The sequence below is a fragment of the Peromyscus maniculatus genome, chromosome X (assembly GCF_049852395.1).
Source record: "Peromyscus maniculatus bairdii isolate BWxNUB_F1_BW_parent chromosome X, HU_Pman_BW_mat_3.1, whole genome shotgun sequence".
Lineage (NCBI taxonomy): Eukaryota > Metazoa > Chordata > Mammalia > Rodentia > Cricetidae > Peromyscus > Peromyscus maniculatus.
In genome coordinates, this window is record NC_134875.1 from 52,719,647 (window position 1) to 52,737,132 (window position 17,486).

General features: G+C 35.0%; 1 protein-coding gene across 3 annotated transcripts in view; it reads right to left on the reverse strand.

Annotated features, from left to right (window-relative positions):
- Nucleotides 1-17,486, reverse strand: part of Nrk (Nik related kinase) — a 108,204-nt gene that overhangs the window by 12,468 nt on the left and 78,250 nt on the right. The window contains exons 17-26 of one of the 3 annotated variants that reach the window (XM_076562818.1): nt 17,201-17,298; nt 15,587-15,948; nt 14,158-14,458; nt 12,139-12,319; nt 11,262-11,333; nt 9,190-9,333; nt 5,673-5,831; nt 2,817-2,921; nt 1,191-1,333; nt 791-940 (exon numbers count right to left, since the gene is read on the reverse strand). In XM_076562818.1, coding sequence (XP_076418933.1) covers nt 791-940; nt 1,191-1,333; nt 2,817-2,921; nt 5,673-5,831; nt 9,190-9,333; nt 11,262-11,333; nt 12,139-12,319; nt 14,158-14,458; nt 15,587-15,948; nt 17,201-17,298 — 1,715 coding nt within the window. The remainder of the gene's footprint in view (nt 1-790; nt 941-1,190; nt 1,334-2,816; nt 2,922-5,672; nt 5,832-9,189; nt 9,334-11,261; nt 11,334-12,138; nt 12,320-14,157; nt 14,459-15,586; nt 15,949-17,200; nt 17,299-17,486) is intronic. The other 2 variants (XM_076562817.1, XM_015987783.3) reach the window with 2 other exon arrangements.

Consider the following 17,486-nt stretch of genomic DNA (forward strand, 5'->3'; position numbering starts at 1 on the left):
AAGCTCTTTATATTAATAATGAGTGTTTGTACAGCCATTCACAATTTAGATCTTGTGCTTTATTTACATGTTGAAAATTGTGGTGCATTTACTTTAAAAATATTGAATCTTGTCATCACAAATTTCCAAATATAATGAATATCATAAATGAATTTTGAAGTAATTTGCTATAGTCTATAGATAATTCAATAAAGATGGGATTGCACATAATTATGTAATTGTGCTATTGATTTCTTAACAAAGTATATTAGTATATTACAGGGTATAGAAATACTAAAGCCAACTGAAAAGCATCCTAGGATAATTAGTATAAATGCACAAAGATGAATGGATAGTGAATGTAGAACACAAAGCCATTAAAAGGAGGCAGCCCTCAATTAGTTCCACTTGATAATGGCCAGATGGTGGTGTGGGCTTGAGATTATCAGTTCTGGTTAATCAATATAACTCTGGATTTTAAAGGTTACATGTATTCATTATTAACAACATCATTATGTTCAAACAAAATCTGTCTGCAGACTGCACTTAAATATCTGAAATATGAAACCATTAGTGATTTTTTTTTTATATAGCAACACTTTCTGGCATGCTAAACTTACCTGTTAGATCTCTATACCCTCAGACATACATGTACATGCAGGCAAAACATACATGAAATAAAAATAAATATCACTTTTAGAAAGTAAAAGAAATAAAGGAAAATTATACTTTAAACCTTTGAGAATTTTGATAACTGAAAAAATTCAAAGTGTTTACAATAAGTTCTATGGAACTGAAGGTATTATCTTACGTTATTTGGCAAGGTCACATCAGACATAACTTCAGATTCTGCATCAATGATGTGATATCCATTAGCTGAGCTGAAGAAAATCTTCAGTGTTTTCTCAGAACCAATAGCCAGATCAACTGTCACTGGCTTAAGATCAAGAGTTGGAAACACCTGAAAATATAAAAGCAAATATGGCCCAAAGGCCAAAATGACATTCTGACTATGCAAAAATTTCCCTATTCTTTTGCCATATTTATGAGTTTATAAAACTCAGGTGGCTGTTTATGATTGGTTGATTGACTGATTTATGATCCTGGGGATTGAATCTAGGGCTTCCTATAGCCTACAATGACCAAGTGGTTAAGACCTTCAAAACCGCATATGGCCTTGTTCTCTCATTAGCTGTCCTTAAATTCCTTGCCTTGAGCTTCAGCAAATGAAGGAGCTCATCTGGTCTCTTAAACCGGTTCGCTGGATCAGCTGCCTGTATTTTTGCCAATATTCGTATATAGGCTTCATAGGACATGTAGTCTCCTTCGGAGTCTGCTGACTGATCAATGCATACTTGGTAAGGAATGAAAAAGGCCATACACATTAACCTATGATAGACAGACTATTCTCTAAGACTCCTATGGTGTATAGTCCAAGGAAACGAAAGGACAAACAGGATTCATTGCTAAGATCAGATTATGTAAAGGACTGAGCATCACAGGATTCACAACAATGTGGTCATGAGGTGGACATCAAGAATGGAAATGAGGACTCGGACAGGAACTAGCTAGACATATTGTTAGTACTTATCTCTTTGTTTTCCAGTTCCATACCAGGTAGCGCTGACAAGTCAGCAGACACCCAAGAATTAACTCATATCCAAATGTTGACAGCTGAGCCAAGACCCAATTTAGGCAGATCAGATCAGGGATGCTCTATCTGTCATGGTAGACCAATTGTCTATAGAGTAGCCTATTCTATCTAGAAAAGGGATACTCTGCAAACAGTGAAAATAGTTCTTGAGGAGTATTCATATGTGTTTTACAATGATCAATGTATATATGTGATGTGTTGTCCTAAAAATTAGAACATATAAATAGATGCTGACCTAAGATACAAATGCATTTCATGAATACCTTGAAGATTATCAGGATGTGCTCCTATCAGTCCTTTTTCAAACCTGTGTGTGGACCAAGTAGTTCAGTATCATTGAAAACATTTGTTAAAAACAGATTCTCAGGCCCCACTGCAGACTCATTAATTCAGCCTGGGGTTGGGTCCGAGATCTAAATATTTAACAAATGCTCCCACTGATTCTGATGCCTATAATAAGCAAGACAAAATAGCTACTTGGATTTCTAAAAAAAAAAAATCTGTCCTATTTGAATATAACTCAATTTATGGGAAAGGAAAAAAATCAGCAGCAGTTTGTTTGGGCCATTAGATGGCTAGTTTCCATAGCTGATCCATATAAGTTCAGTTAAATAGTAAGATGTAATGCATACTGTGCCTACTCACTCTGTCCCAGAACACTACTACAGAGAAGTGTCTTTCAGACCAGAAGAAATACTGACCCCCACTTCCTTCCCCCACCCATGTATTGTTGTAAGGATAGTTGGAGCAAACCTTTTTCTCCCAACTTCCAATGTGGCTTCCTTAGTATCTCCACATCTCATCTTACCTTCCCTCTGCTCTCCACCCCCCACTAAGAGAGAACAGGGACTTTCCCAGCTTCAAGTCATTGGGGTGGCACCTGAAGCCTGTGTTTGGGCCTCTAGAAGAGAAGATCTTCATGTTGACTACAGGAAATGGGAGTGAGGAGCTGGTGGGGATGTCCTGTAAGGGGAGGGGTTGGGGACTTCCCTCAAACTCTCCCTTGCTGTGGCACCTGTGGATTGTCTAAAAAAGGGTTAAATGATAATTATTGACATGACATATTCAAATTGCAATAACTGTAGCCGAATGGTATATATTTCCACATCTACATTCCAAACTACTATTTTGTTTATAATTTCTTCTTTAGAGAAAAACAGTATGATGCAAATAAAATGGTCACTCACTTTAATAGCAGTGCTTTCATCAAAGGATTTTGGTGCCCATGCAAAAAGGTGAATTGATGATTTCAAAGCAACTGCGATATATGTTGTTTCTTCATGTTGAACTATAATGGCAACATACAAAAAAGTCATACTTCAGAATTAGCAAGAACACTCAGAAATTTACATTTATTATCACAAATGAAATAACCATAGTGTTAAAATCAAAACTACATATTTTTAGAATAGCTACTTTGCTGGAGTTGTATTCTCTTCATTCAATATTAATATCACCGAATAATTCCATGGATTGTATTTATCAGCATTCAAGTGCATTTTATTCTTATTATACACTATAGCAAAATAAGAGAATAAAAATAAAGAAAGTAGTAAGGTTGAGTGACATAACTGTTATTTTATCACTTGGGAGGCTCAGGAAGGAAGGTTTTGTGTTTGAGGCCATCCTGGGGCTACATACCAAGAGCCTATCTCAGAAATCCAAGGGTTGTGAGTATTCTGGTAGTATGTGCAAAGCTCAGAGTTTCATTCTTAACAGAGAATAAAATATTAGAGAAATTCAAAATAAATGAAAAACTTTCCATGTTCATGGATAGGTAGATTTTCTTAAAATATAATTATCTAAAATAATCTTTACAGATTAAATTCAATCCATGTTGAAATCTCAATGATCTATTCTGTAGAAATAAAGAGGCTATTCCTAAATGTCACACACAATTTTATAAATGTTCTGACTCTTCAGAAAAGTCTTCCCAAAAGCTCAAAGTTGAAGTACACTCATTTTCTGATTTTAATGTTTACTATAAATTATACTAGTAGCACTTAATTCAGTTGTAAGAAAGAATGAGATTATATCATTTTCAGAAGTAGATATATCTAGAGATTATTATATTAAGTTAAACAAACCAGACTCAAGGAGACAAGCAGCATACATCTTTTTCTTACATATGTAATTTGTATTGAAGAAAAAGTAAAGGGGCTGGTGAGATGGCCCAGTGATTAAGACAGCAAACTGCTTTTGCACAGGATCCAAGATCATTGCCTGGCACCCTACTTGGACATCTTAAAACTGTCTGTTACTCTAGGACCTACAGTCTAGACCAATGGAATCTTGGCTGACCTTGTTGGATACCAGACACACATGGTGTACAGACATACATACAGGCAAAACAGTCATATGAATCAAATATTTTTTAAACAATGGGAATACAGACAAAATGAATACAATTGAGATTCACTAAGTGAAAGAAATCTGTTACAGAAGACCACAAAATACATGGATATTTTTCTGTTAGCTTCTGTGATAAGGCAAATACATAGAGAAAAAAATAGTTTAATCTTTTATCTAGTACTTCACAAAAAGTAGGAAAGGGGCCAGGCAGTGGTGGTGCACAGAGTGAGTTCCAGCACAGCCAAGGCTACAAAAAGAAACCTTGTCTTTAAAAACAAACAAAACAAGTGAAAAAAGGGAAGGAAATACTGTAATGGAATACTGGTTTCCTTGGAGAGAAAAATCTGAACTTTTATGTAAGAGCATAGTAATGGTTATTGAGTTGTCCACTTTAAAAAATATATTTCATAACATGTAAATAATTTCAAAAGCACTATTGATAGAGAAAGTAAAAGTTATACAAAGTGTATGCTTGTTTTATGTAACATCCCTCTTTTTTGGCTAGAATACTGCTTTTGTTCTGATTCTCTCCAATATTCTGTCTCTTGACCATATTTTCTTCCTCCTCTTTTAATTTATCTCTTCTACCATTCTACTTGTCAATGGAAGAAATGACTTTTGGTTGTCCTGGGTAGTAGTACCAATGATTGGAATGGACTCAGCTAGGAAAATGGACTTCATTTGTCCATTCAACTTGAGTACAGATTTCCAAGATTATCTTTGTAAAGATCTATCATTGAGATAAAAATTGCCAACTTAGTAAGAGGTAGTTGTACAATATAAACTCTTGGATTAGCATCTTGGAATATCTTTCACCTTTAGGGCTATCATATTTATATAATATGATTGCAGGCAGTGGTATTATCTGAAGCTATAATAAAGGATTTATCCTATACTTTAGCTTTCTAGATGCAAATTCTTTCATTTAATATTATATGTGTATATATGTGCACACATAAAAGCAAAAGGTCAGTTATGATATAATTTTTCTCTTGCAATTTATATAATGTGATTTTAGCAGTCGTTCACTTACACTACCAATTCTGCTTTAAGGGTCAATTGCTTCAGAGTAAAAGGAAACTGAGAATAGAGGGAATTTGATTCAGAAATGGAATAGACTGGGATAACATTATTTCATGGTTGTCTAAGACTCAGAACAGTATTCTGAGGCCCAAAGGGTTTATTACTCTATTTTCAGAGATATTTATAAAGAGATATATGACATGAAAATATTCTATAATGAAACATAAAGTATTAGGAGCAACAGTCAACAGATCACAGAAAAACTTTCAGATTCACTATAAAGTTTCCTGGTATTAGAGTATTAAATGGGATCATATTGTATTGCCATTCAAAGGAAAGGAAATATCACATACATCTCTGTAAGTTGCTAAAGATATATCAAGAATAGTTATAGTAAGGAAAATATTAATTTAATATATTAAGTGTGACTAGGAAAGGAAGAAAGAAGAAATAAACCAACTTTAACTCAGAGCTATTTCAGCCAATAGGTATGTACAAAGATATATAGAAAACTCCTAGGAAATGCCTTGATGACATTCACTCATATTTTCGTTCAAAATTGGAAATTCTTTCCTTTTTTTGTCTTGTCTTTTGTAATTATGAGCCTCTCCACATAAACGGAAGCATAAACTCTATAGCAAAAGTAAATGTGAAATGGACGTACGGACACTGAAGTGTTCACAGCCAGTCAGCTTATCAATAGCTTTACAAGCTTCCTCTTTCTTCAGCATTTCCTTCTGCCTTTTCTTACTTTCAGGATCATTATTCAGAATCTTGTTCCTCAGCCAAGTCAAATGGTACACGCGAAGTCTGTTCTTGCGGCCTGGTAGGAAAACATGATGTTTCAATTCTCTCCCTCTTTTTACATTCTAGAAATACAAAGAAGTAGGGCTGTGCTGCTCTCTCTTCAAAACCAAATTTTTGTTAAACTAAAAGTCACTTTTTAAAACTAACATGATATTCGTGTCTTCTGTTGGGCTCGACTAGTTGCCTCTGTGCCTATCTGAAGTGTATTCCACAAGGATAGGTTAAGACTGTCTCTACGCAGCCAACCCAACCCAAGGACTATCCATTCATTTGAACTTTCCTAAGTCTTGGCTCCTCTTCAGTTCCCAGACCTAGAGGCGGTTCCTGGTAATATGAATAGATAAGAAGATGTCTGAATGCTGACTGGGCTTTTGCAGCCAGGGAATTGGATTTCCTTGAGTTCTGTCAACCTAGCATGTTTAAAAATGAATTGGACACACTTATTTGTTTCTTCAATTCTTTTATCTTCTTAATTTTTATTTGTCTTTTAAGGCTTTTATTTTTATATACTTATAATGTATAATGTGGTATTTTTATTAATGTAGACATTGGTGCTGTGGGACGGTCTTTCTGTATGCTGTGATTATGTGTTGCTAGGATTGGTTAATAAAGAAGCTGCTCTGGCCTATGGCGAGTCAGGTTATAGCCAGGCAGGAAATCCAAGAGAGAGAGAGGAAGAAGAAAGGCAGAGGCAGGAGAGATGCCGGATTGCCATCCTAGGAGCAACATGTAATGGGATGCAGGTAAAGTGACAGAACACATGGCAATACATAGATTAATAGTTATGGGTTGATTTAAACTATAAAGGCTAGCTAGCAAGAGGCCTGCCATAGGCCATACCATTTGTAAATAATATTAAGCCTCTGAATGATTATTTTATAGGCAACTGAAGGACTGCGGGACTGTGGGACCGGGCATGACCAGAGAAACCTTCCTGCTACACATTGGGAAATAAGCATACTCATTAACTTAATTTTAAAACATTATTTATGGTGAGTAACATTCAAATTCTTCTCTTCTAACTATTTTGAGACACATAATGTGTTATTTTCCTTACATTCACCTATTGTGTCATAGAACAACAAAATGTAGTACTCTGATTTAAATTTTACCCACTATGTACCTGCTACTTTATATCACCTTTCATCCCCCTTTCCATTCAGTCCAGCTGCTGGTAACCATCAGTCTACCCTCAGCATCTTTGAGGTAATGCTTGAATTAATTATTTTAGTTTTTGAGATTATAATATAATAACATCATTTCCTCCTTCCCTTCCCTCTTTTCAAGCCCTCCCATATAACACTCCTTTCTCTCTTTTAAATCCATGGCCTCTATTGTCATTAATTGTTGTTACACACTTATATGTATATACATGGATATTCATAAATATATAAATATAACCTTTTGAGACAATTTTTATATTCTACTCATTAGTAATTTCCTAATTACTAATCCTATCAAGTTTTTATAATTTATTTGAACACTAAAGGCCCTATATGACTTTATTAATTTTTCTTTGTTATTTTTAATATTGTTATAAAAGTCCCAATAATAAGAATCTTTTTTTGAGATCACACTGGCTTCAAACTTGGAGATCCACTTTCCTCCTGAGTGCTGAGATTAAAAGCGTGTGCCTCCAAGCTCAGCCTACCACTAAAATTCTTAATGTGGTTAGTTTTACTGTGTTTTTATAGGGAAATTTAAAGAGGTGTTAGGGTTCAGAAAATTACACTTGTCATTTTATACTTAACAGAATAAGCTACTGAATAACTTCACATTGCATCCTTGTAAATTCTTTGCAGAGTAGCCTTTGAGGATCTTTATCTGAGGATGACTTTTTATAGTATTTGTCACAAAAATAATTTATAGGCTGAGGAATCCTTGATTACCATGCAAAAGGCCTTAGTTTTAAAACCCAGTACCAAACAAAAACAAATAGTTTTAAAACCCAGTACCAAAGAAAAACAAATTACAATTTGGTTAAGTTTAAGGATTGTGAAAAGGTATATCTGGGTTTGAGAAAATCAGATGAAAAAAAAATTCTCATCCAGACGTGTATAATCTCCAAGCTACCCAGATGTTTTCAAAACTAAATATTGCTTCTGTGTACCTGAAATCATTACAAATGATTCGTCATGAAATATGATTAAAATATTATGAAGTCTGAGTTTATCTCTAAAAAGTTTTGCCTTTAATCAAACATTGAAGCAGAATGAATCTTATCCAATCACAGCAATTTGCACACTAATATATATTCTACATATATCTTATATGTTATGAAGTACAAAAATTCATATAAATATCAGTGGTTGATATGGTTTTATTTGGTGGCCAAATCTTAGGTTAACCACTCTCATTAATTCATTAGTTGTCTTTTGATTTTCTGATACTAATACCTGTTTAGTGTTAGGTCTCAGGACAAAAGGCTAACTAAGGTGCTTATTAACAAATCAAAGGAGAAACTGGCTGCCAGCTTCTCCAAGCATCCCTCAGTCTCTACCTGTTACAGGGTCCTCCTGGCTGCCCTTCTCCCATATAAACATATTCTCCTATATTACATATTCTCTTCCACATATAACCCAGCCACTTGGCTACACCAGTCCTTTTGGCCTCTCAGCTGCCACTCCAGGCTCCCCTCTCTCCCCTCCCCTCTTTCCTCATGTGGCCCTGTTCAGTCTGCAGGTCATGTCCACACTGGACTCTCTCAGATGCCTCTGGCTGTGTTCTCCCTCATATCTACAATAAACCTTCTCCTCCTTCACACCTAGGAGCAGTCATGTCCTCATTTTATTTATTTATTTTTCATTCATTTAGTAGTCACAATTAATTTAACACCAACCTTACTTGCTTTTTCACAGTCAATGTTTCAGGTTCTGATTATGAAAATTATGAAAGATTATGAAAATCAACTACTGTTTGGGAAAGGTGTAGATGTTTTTAGGGAATCCATTCTTGTAACTAATCTTGTCTGCTTGCCCATGTAATATTAGACAGAGACAGGGACATGTCTTTCTTTTACCCAATTACTCATCCACTTGTGTTTTGGACACATCAAAAGCTAGATGGTGGATACTGGTGTAGTTCCTTGTGAGTAAGATTACAGCTCTGCAAGTTTGGAAACAACTCTGAAAAGAAACTCAAGGATGCAAATGTGGTTTTCTTGATCTCCAACCTAGGTTAAGTGCATCAAGATCAAAGGGAGTTTGTTTAAAGTCTAAATGTATAAGAAAACACAAGTAGGAGATTCTGCTGTCCCAATTAGTTATATTTGAAGTGTTTTCCTATGAACACCTTCACCCAAGAAAGCCTTTAACCTAGTTTGCAGTTCAATTACTCTGCATAATTACTCAGTTAATTTTAGAATTTAAACAAACCAGAGATGGTAATCAGCAAATTGAGTGGCTCCACGACTTGAATCTGGCGGAATGGTCTTCGCTTTATAAGTTTAATGATGTCTGCCTTTCCACTTCTGTCCATCAGGTACAGATTAGATCGGGTGCCCAGCAACAAATTGACTCCTGTTTAGATACAGAAAGTGCTGTATTAGCTGATTATTTCTATTAGTGTGTATTAATTCTATAGAAAGAGTTTTCACTGTGATGTTTTTATATTTATCTATCACATAATTTAATCAAAATCACTCTCATTACCCTTTCTTATTTTTCCTTCTCACTCTTTCTGGGTCCTCTTCCATTTCCCTAACAATCTCCACTCTATGCTTAGGACCTTAAGAAAAATGAAACTAGATTTTGCATATGAGGGGAAATGTGATTTTTGTCTTTACGCATTTGACTTATCTCAATATCCAGTTATAACCTATTTTCCTACAAATATGATTCTACTCTTTCTCATAGTTGAATAATAATACTGTACTACATATACGTGTATTCCACGTTTCTTTACTCTTTACTTACTGATTTTCTAACTAAATATATATGTATAAATAACTGCTTTGGTTATTCCAGTTTGCTAGTCTATATAAGATGACTTTTATAATTTCAGGCCAATATTAGCCTTCTTAATCTCATACTATTCAACTATGTATACTCCTAACAGAGTGTGTTACATTAAAATGTGTAAATAGATGTCCATACATACTAGCAATATTCTACTGCCTGCTGTCTATTGTGCTATCTGACATACAGAATATTATGTATACCATAGTGCTATATTTTAATTGTCACAAAGATTTCCAGAATGAATCAGTGTGGTGACATTGTATTTGTATACCCCAATAAAGTTTATCTGAGGATCAGAGGGAAAAACCAGCTACGATTGTAAACATAGAGGTCAGGCAATGGTAGCACATGCCTTTAATCCTATCATTTAGGAGGCAGAGTCTGTCTGAATCTCTGTGAGTTCAAGGCCACACTGGGAACAGAGCCAGGAGTGGTGGAACATGCCTTAAATTCCAACCCTAGTTAACCATAAAGGTCTGGAGGTCTGTACTGACGGACAGGAAGTGATGTAGCTGGGCAGAGAGAGGAAATGAGATGGCTGAACAGAAAGGCATATAGTGTGGATATACAGGAAGTAGGTCTCTTTGGAGGTTGAGGTGTTGGTGAGGTGAGGTTGTCTGTGGCTTGTCTTATTCTCTCTGATCTCTCAGTTTTTCACTCCAACATCTGGCTCCGGGTTTTTATTAATAAGACCGTTTAGCAATTCATGTACAAATCAGACCTTCTGATTAAGAGACTAAGCAAATTTAGTCTCTCTATATATACTTAATTTTGGTTCATTTTCTAGACATCAACTACATTTCTGGGTACTTGGAAGACTCAAGTGCTCATGCATTATTTATTGTCTGAGCCATTAAATTAGAAAATCATTGAGGATGACCATTTTCTTCTAAGGGCTCAGTCCCTATTAAACTTAAATTTCCTATTTCTTTGTATTTTTCTTTTAAAATCCATCTTCTGTTCAATCACACATAGGCAAAAATCTATGAAGCGTAAGTTAGAAGTTGATGTTTACTTTGGACCTTGGTTGTACTAAGTTATTTTATAGCAATGTACTATGCAGACTAGTTTGGGACAACGTATATATAATCTCAGCTCTATTGCTATGGTCATAATTTTCAGAAACAAAGAGTTGAAAAGTCTGTCAAATTTAGGATTTTATAGAGAGAACTTATGCATCCTCTATACTTAAAAATTGCAAGATCCTGCAGAAATCTTTCTTTTAATAAGTATGTACTAATATAGAAAACATTAAACTTAAATTGTCAAATGACCATAATGAAGCCTAATTTTGCATTTTCCTCCAGGTAACTCAAGTTAAAAAGCAAAAAGTGGAAGACATTAATTCAACAAGCCAGAGCAGCCCTGAAGCAATTCCTATCAATTCATTTGTAACCGACTGGTAATGGTAAAATATTTTACTTCTACAAGCTTCACGAGTTCTCTACATGAACATGGATCTAAAACAAAACCAAACTCAAACTTACCCCACAAAGAGCCACAGCAGATCTCAGATGAAAACTCCTTTTCATACACATGGATTAGTGGTTTGTTATATGCTAGGGAGACACAGAGTGGGTTAACATTTACTTCAGATGCTAGCTGAGGGGGTTTTTCAGGCACCTCAACAAATCCGGCATATACTACAAATGGAAAGGCATTAGGACAAATCACTGATCTATATACTAAATGTGCCAAGTATTTCCATAATGGAGATGGCCCTCAAAGTTTGGTTTCCTTATTGTATTTCATCTTTTATGTAAGTTTTAGTAAATTCTTAACTCATTAGAAAATGCAAATCGTGGTGGTTAAAATACATTGCTGAGTATGGATGTGATTTGTGGCTTTGATTATATTGCAAAACCAATAATTGAATAAAGGATTCCATTTCTTAATTGGGGGTCAAATCTAGTCATTGTAAAGATTCAGTGATAGCTGGGTGTGATAGCAAGGGCCTGTGATCCTAGGAAGATGAGGAAGTCAGTGTCAATAACAGTTACAGAAGGAGCTCAATGCTATCTGGGTTACATGAGACTCCCGAAAATGTAAGGAAAAAGAAAAGATTTCACTGAGGAGTAATTTAAAAAACTTATGTATGATTTGCTTATTTAAGCACATATGTTGTGGTTGGTTTTCTCCTTCTACCATGTGGGTCTAGGGGAATAAACTTGTTAGGCTTGATAGCAAATATTTTTACCTTACAACTCATCTTGCCAGCCTGAGGAATAATTTTTTTAAAGGCATTCATCAATCTCGTCTTATAGCAAATCAATATTCAAATTCTTTGATTTACCACACACCCTGAATTACTGTACGAGCATGTATAAGCATTCACCATGGGAAGATCATACCAGAAATACTTACAGGTGTCACTCGCAATGTCGGTATCAGAAGCAGAAGCAGATCCTCTGGAAGATGAGTGGATGATAGGAAAACCCACTGTTGCTGATGACTCTGATATATCATTCGGATTTTCACCATCAAGTGCGAGGGATGCGTTATCCAAGACAATTGAGTCTGAGGTCTCAGTTCCAACATCTGATTCCTGTAAGGAGACCAAAGGCCATTTTAATCTATTTGGTTAATATCAGGAAAATATGCTATGGGTGACTTGAAAATTTGAATGCAAAATCTGTAATATATTCATCCTTAAAACTCCATATTTACTAAAACATATTCAGCAGTGTCATCAGAGAAGTAAGCTATTTTTGGGATAATGTGAAGGGAGAATTAGAAGGAGCATTAAGTTGCCAAATGTACAATTTCAGATCTAATATTTGTGGAAATCTACCAGGTTCTATGCTAGTACCCCTATTTATCCATCTCCATGAACATTTACCACAACATAAAAAAAATACATTGTCTCTGATTCTGCTATAAGGAAAAAAACCTTAGAGAAATTAAAAGTTTTCTGGATCAGAGAGCTGGTATGTAGGGGATCTAAAGTTTGAAAGGAATCTAATCCCAAAATGTATATGCCAAATAACCACTTTGAAAAAAAGAGCACACCATGAGGATATCTCATCCACTAATTTAAGATGTCTACAGAGCTGGGTCTGGAGGCACATGCATATATTCCTGGCATGTGCAAGGCTGTTGTCATGAGTCTTAGGCCAGCCTGGGCTACCTAATAAGTTCCAGACTAACATGGGCCTACAGAGCTAGATCCTGGTCCTAAAACTGTAAAAAATTAAAACAAAACAATACAAAACAAAAAAATGAGAACACAACACAACAAAACAAAAAAGATGGCTTAAGAGAACTGATAGTAAGAAGAACCATGAGAGGATTGTGGTTCAAATGATCAAACAAAAGATATTAAAAAAACCCAACTTATAACAATCCTAGAGTAAACATAGTTCATGCTTCCATTGATGGAGTAGACACTCAAGGATAAAAGCCTCCAAGCGTTATGAATCTATATTCAATATGTGAAAAAATTAGCAACTCTCTGTTGAGGTTATTGAAGGTCAGGGGAAGAATTAGGAGTTAATTATTTGTGAAGATTAAAATCTACCAGCCTAGATGTCTAATTGATTAATTGGAAAACAAAAATGTGGTATGTACTCATACACAATGGGATTTTATTCAGCCACAAAAAAATGAAGTCATGAAAATTTCAAAATAATGGATGGGTGTGGAAATTATTATATTAAGGGTTATAATTCTACTCAGAGGAAAACATACTTCCAGTTCTTTATGATAGACACACAGATGCTAGATTGTATTGTGTGTGTGTGTGTGTGTGTGTGTGTAGTATAGATGTGTGTGTATGTAGTATAGAACCAGAAGAGATCATCGGTGAGAGGGACAGAGATTTTAAGGAAGAGTAATGGGGAAAATGGGTCAATAGAATACATGCGACCTAAGAGTTGAATGGAGGGAAAATGTATAGTTGAGGGGGAATGAAAGGAAGAGAAGGACCAACAAAAACTAAGTATTAGGGAAATGCCATATTGAAATCCATCACTTTATGTGCTACAAAATATTAATAAATAGTTAATGCTAATGGCTGCACACTATTGTATGTGTCTAAAATGTTATCAATTTGAATACTTGGAAAGTTTCAATATGTGTATTCTACAGCTATGAATAATATTACCAGTACCTTGAAATATTTCCCCAAGTGTATGATCTAACTTAAAATGACAAAATAAGTGTTTTTTGTTCTTGAAAGTATATAGGAACCATCAAATTGTATGTAATGAAGATCCCATGCATTTATAACTTAATTGTATTATTTTAGTTATTTCAGGATTTGGGATACAAGAATATAACCAATGTCGAAGAGCTGCAATGTTACATAACATGTGCTGATATACTTTTAAAAGAGAAGTACATTCTTGCTTTCAAATCTCCTTTTTTTTTTCAAATCTTCATTACCTCCCGTACATGTTCAAAATCCTGAAATATATGTTGATCCAGTCCTGCACCATCATTCTGTGAGTGAATTTCTTCATCGAATCCAAATGCTCCATGCTCTTCACTGCTTCCATTGGCTCCTCTGTATCTGTTCCCTCCATTGGCTCCATGTCCATCCTGGTTTCTAAAGGCTGCACTCGCTCCCCCAGCAGAGTTGCCACGGTAACCTTTGGCTCCATTGTTTCTATAGGGTCTGAAAGCCCCCTGCTGTACATTACCTCCACCACTGTTCTTCAATATTCCCCCTCTGCGATAGCTTGCTCTGTTACAAGGACATATTAATGAAAGAAGGCCATTCAATAAAAACACAAATCAAAGCTAGAAAATGAAAGAGAAATCAAATTTTACACACACACACACACACACACACACACACACACACACACACACACACACTCACATTATGCTCAGGAATGTTTTTGCTATATGATGTGAATGCTTTGGTCTTATATACACACACTTGAAAGATTCCTCAATTCCTTGCCAATATTAAATACTGAATTAACATGATAGCCACTGTCAATTCTTTGTCATCATTGTGGTGACAGAGAAAAATGAACTGCACTTTGTTATTAGGTATACGTGACTGTAATACTCATTTTCTTAAATAATTGAATAGTTTATCAATAACTTACCATCTTCTTAGTGATCACAGTGATATTAGAATATTTTTCTGCATTCTAGACTATGTTAATTTTAACATATGCTTTCACTTATTTACATATATACCAAGAGCTCTGCTATGGACCCTGGTCAATACTCTCACCAGAAAGTTCAAGTTAGAGGATGAGTAAGATAATCACATAATCAGGGGTTATAAATGTTAAGTCTTTTAAATGCCCAATGTACTTCATTTTGCATGGAAGACAATATTAAACATATTTACCTATGGTGATTATAAAAAGAAAATCTGCATGAAAATGGAATTCTTTTTAGATTTTATATCTGGGGAAAATATACAAAAGGACTTTTGGTAACTTCACCAATTAAATGAATAAAGACCATCCTAAATTGTTCAGATACATGACAAAATCTCAACTCTCTGGGAAATGTTTACCAATTCTTTCAAATAGTAGTAGAACACTTCATTTTTTACCCCATTTCTCATTGTGATTTTATGGGGAGGGAGATTTAGTGGCATTAATTTAAAGAGAAACACTGAGATAATCCCAGTTATCAAGAAACTAATAAATAATTGAATTTAAATTGTATATAAATAGTCTAGTTACATGTTCTACACCAGAAAAATTTAAAATACAATACCGAACACTTACCAATATGTAAGTACAATTAATTAATTATCTTAATGTTATGTTACATTTAAAAATAAATCAAATATGCCAATACTTCTGAACTTGCATCTACGGTATAATAACAGAGACAAACGAACCTTGGCCCATTGGTAGCAGCATCAAGATTATCATCTATGTCACGAGCAGACCCAGCATCATAGCCAGCACCACGGGCTTTACAGACATTTGCCTGATCAACCTGGTTATTCAAGTCATCATGGCCATTGAAATGGTCATAGGTATCTTCATAAGCATCATTAGAAGCTTCCTCATCACCATCAGTATTAGCACCAGCATCATAGAGTTCAACATAATCACCATCTTCTTCAGGTGGCTGAACGACAGGTGCAGGAATTAACCAATCATCCCAGAAGATTTCAGAGTGTGCATTACAGCCTACCCATTCATTTGTCAAGTATACAGGGGGTGATATTTTCCCCACTTTAAATCCATCTGGAACCTGTGTGCACAAGAAAGGTTAAGGTAGTCTCTAATAGCTTCTCATTTTCTTTAGATATTGGAAGTTTCCAAAATGACAACATTTTAAAACATGTTAAAATTATATTCTTTACTGAAACAAAGATGTCCACCCAATACATAGAGCAAATATTTTAGTGAAGATGAGTTGCGCAAATCCAAACATTAGTAATTAGTAGTGGACTTTGTAGATCACACAGCAAATTTACTCACTGTTTATTAACCCCATTGCCTGCTGAGGAGTAGACATTTGCTTTTGATGCTGGACAGTATGCTCTACACAAAATCTGTTTTTTTCCTTTGGTTTATCCTAACACTGAGATTAAAGTATCACTCTTGAAATAGATAGGTTATTTTCCCAGTTTTGTCTATATATGCCATATAGTATCTTAAATTATTTCTAATGCCTCCAAAAAGCTAATGAATACAAGTGTAATTCTTATGTTAGGAATAAACATGTATGTGATAGAGTATTATGAAAATAAAACAATATGATCTGAAAGCACACTGAAAAAGTTTAGGGAGGCCTTTTACTTATACAATCAGAAGACACAATTTTTACACTAATATTTTGATTCATTACCTAAGGAACACTATTAAACAACAGTCAAAAATGTAACTTATACCTCTTGGTCATAGCTTAGTTTCTGGAAGTATGTTTGTCAATCTTCTTTCCTATATATTCTATCTCTATTTTGTGTGGTACTGAGATTGAACCTAGAGACTTGAGTATGCTAGGCAAGCATTCTACCACCAGACTATATCCTCAGCACCTCTCATCAACACATTCTAACAAAAATGTGAAAATATAATATTGTTTAATCAGATAAGTGCTTTTTCCCATTTCAATTTTAAATTCAAAATTTTATATTCTGAGTACTTGCCCACAATGTGATCTTTAAAAATAAAGATTATGAGACACATTTAAACTCTTTTACTTTTCCATTTAAAAATATTTTATGTGTATAAGTGTTTGTCTGTATGCATATATGTGCACCTTGTGCGTGCCTGCTGTATGCAAAGGCCAGAATAGGGTGTTAAATCTTCTGGAACTGGAATTGCAGATACTTTGAGTCACCATATTTATTCTGGAATACAAACCCTAATCTTCTGAAAAAAAGTGCTGAGTTGAGCCTTTTGTCCATGCCTAACCTCCATGTTTTAAGGTCAGAAAGAATAGGCCAAACCAAACTGATACTAAAAATAGGTATAAATGCATTATGAGATAAACCTACATGGATATCAATCAGTAACTTCTGATCAATAGTAGAATAAGGCGGCGATGACTGGGACTTCCTCCTAGTCACAGGACTCTCCTCCTCAGAAGATGACTCTATGGAGTGCCAAAAAATACATTAGTAACAACAGCGATTTCACAACTGCTTCAGTGTGTAGTGGATCAATTCAACACATCACTGTTTTTCTTTAAGCCTTTGTCATTCTGTTATGGAAATATCACCTCATATTAAAACCTACTGTGGCTGTTATTCTGACTTCTGCTTTCAAGGGTACTAGCAGGCT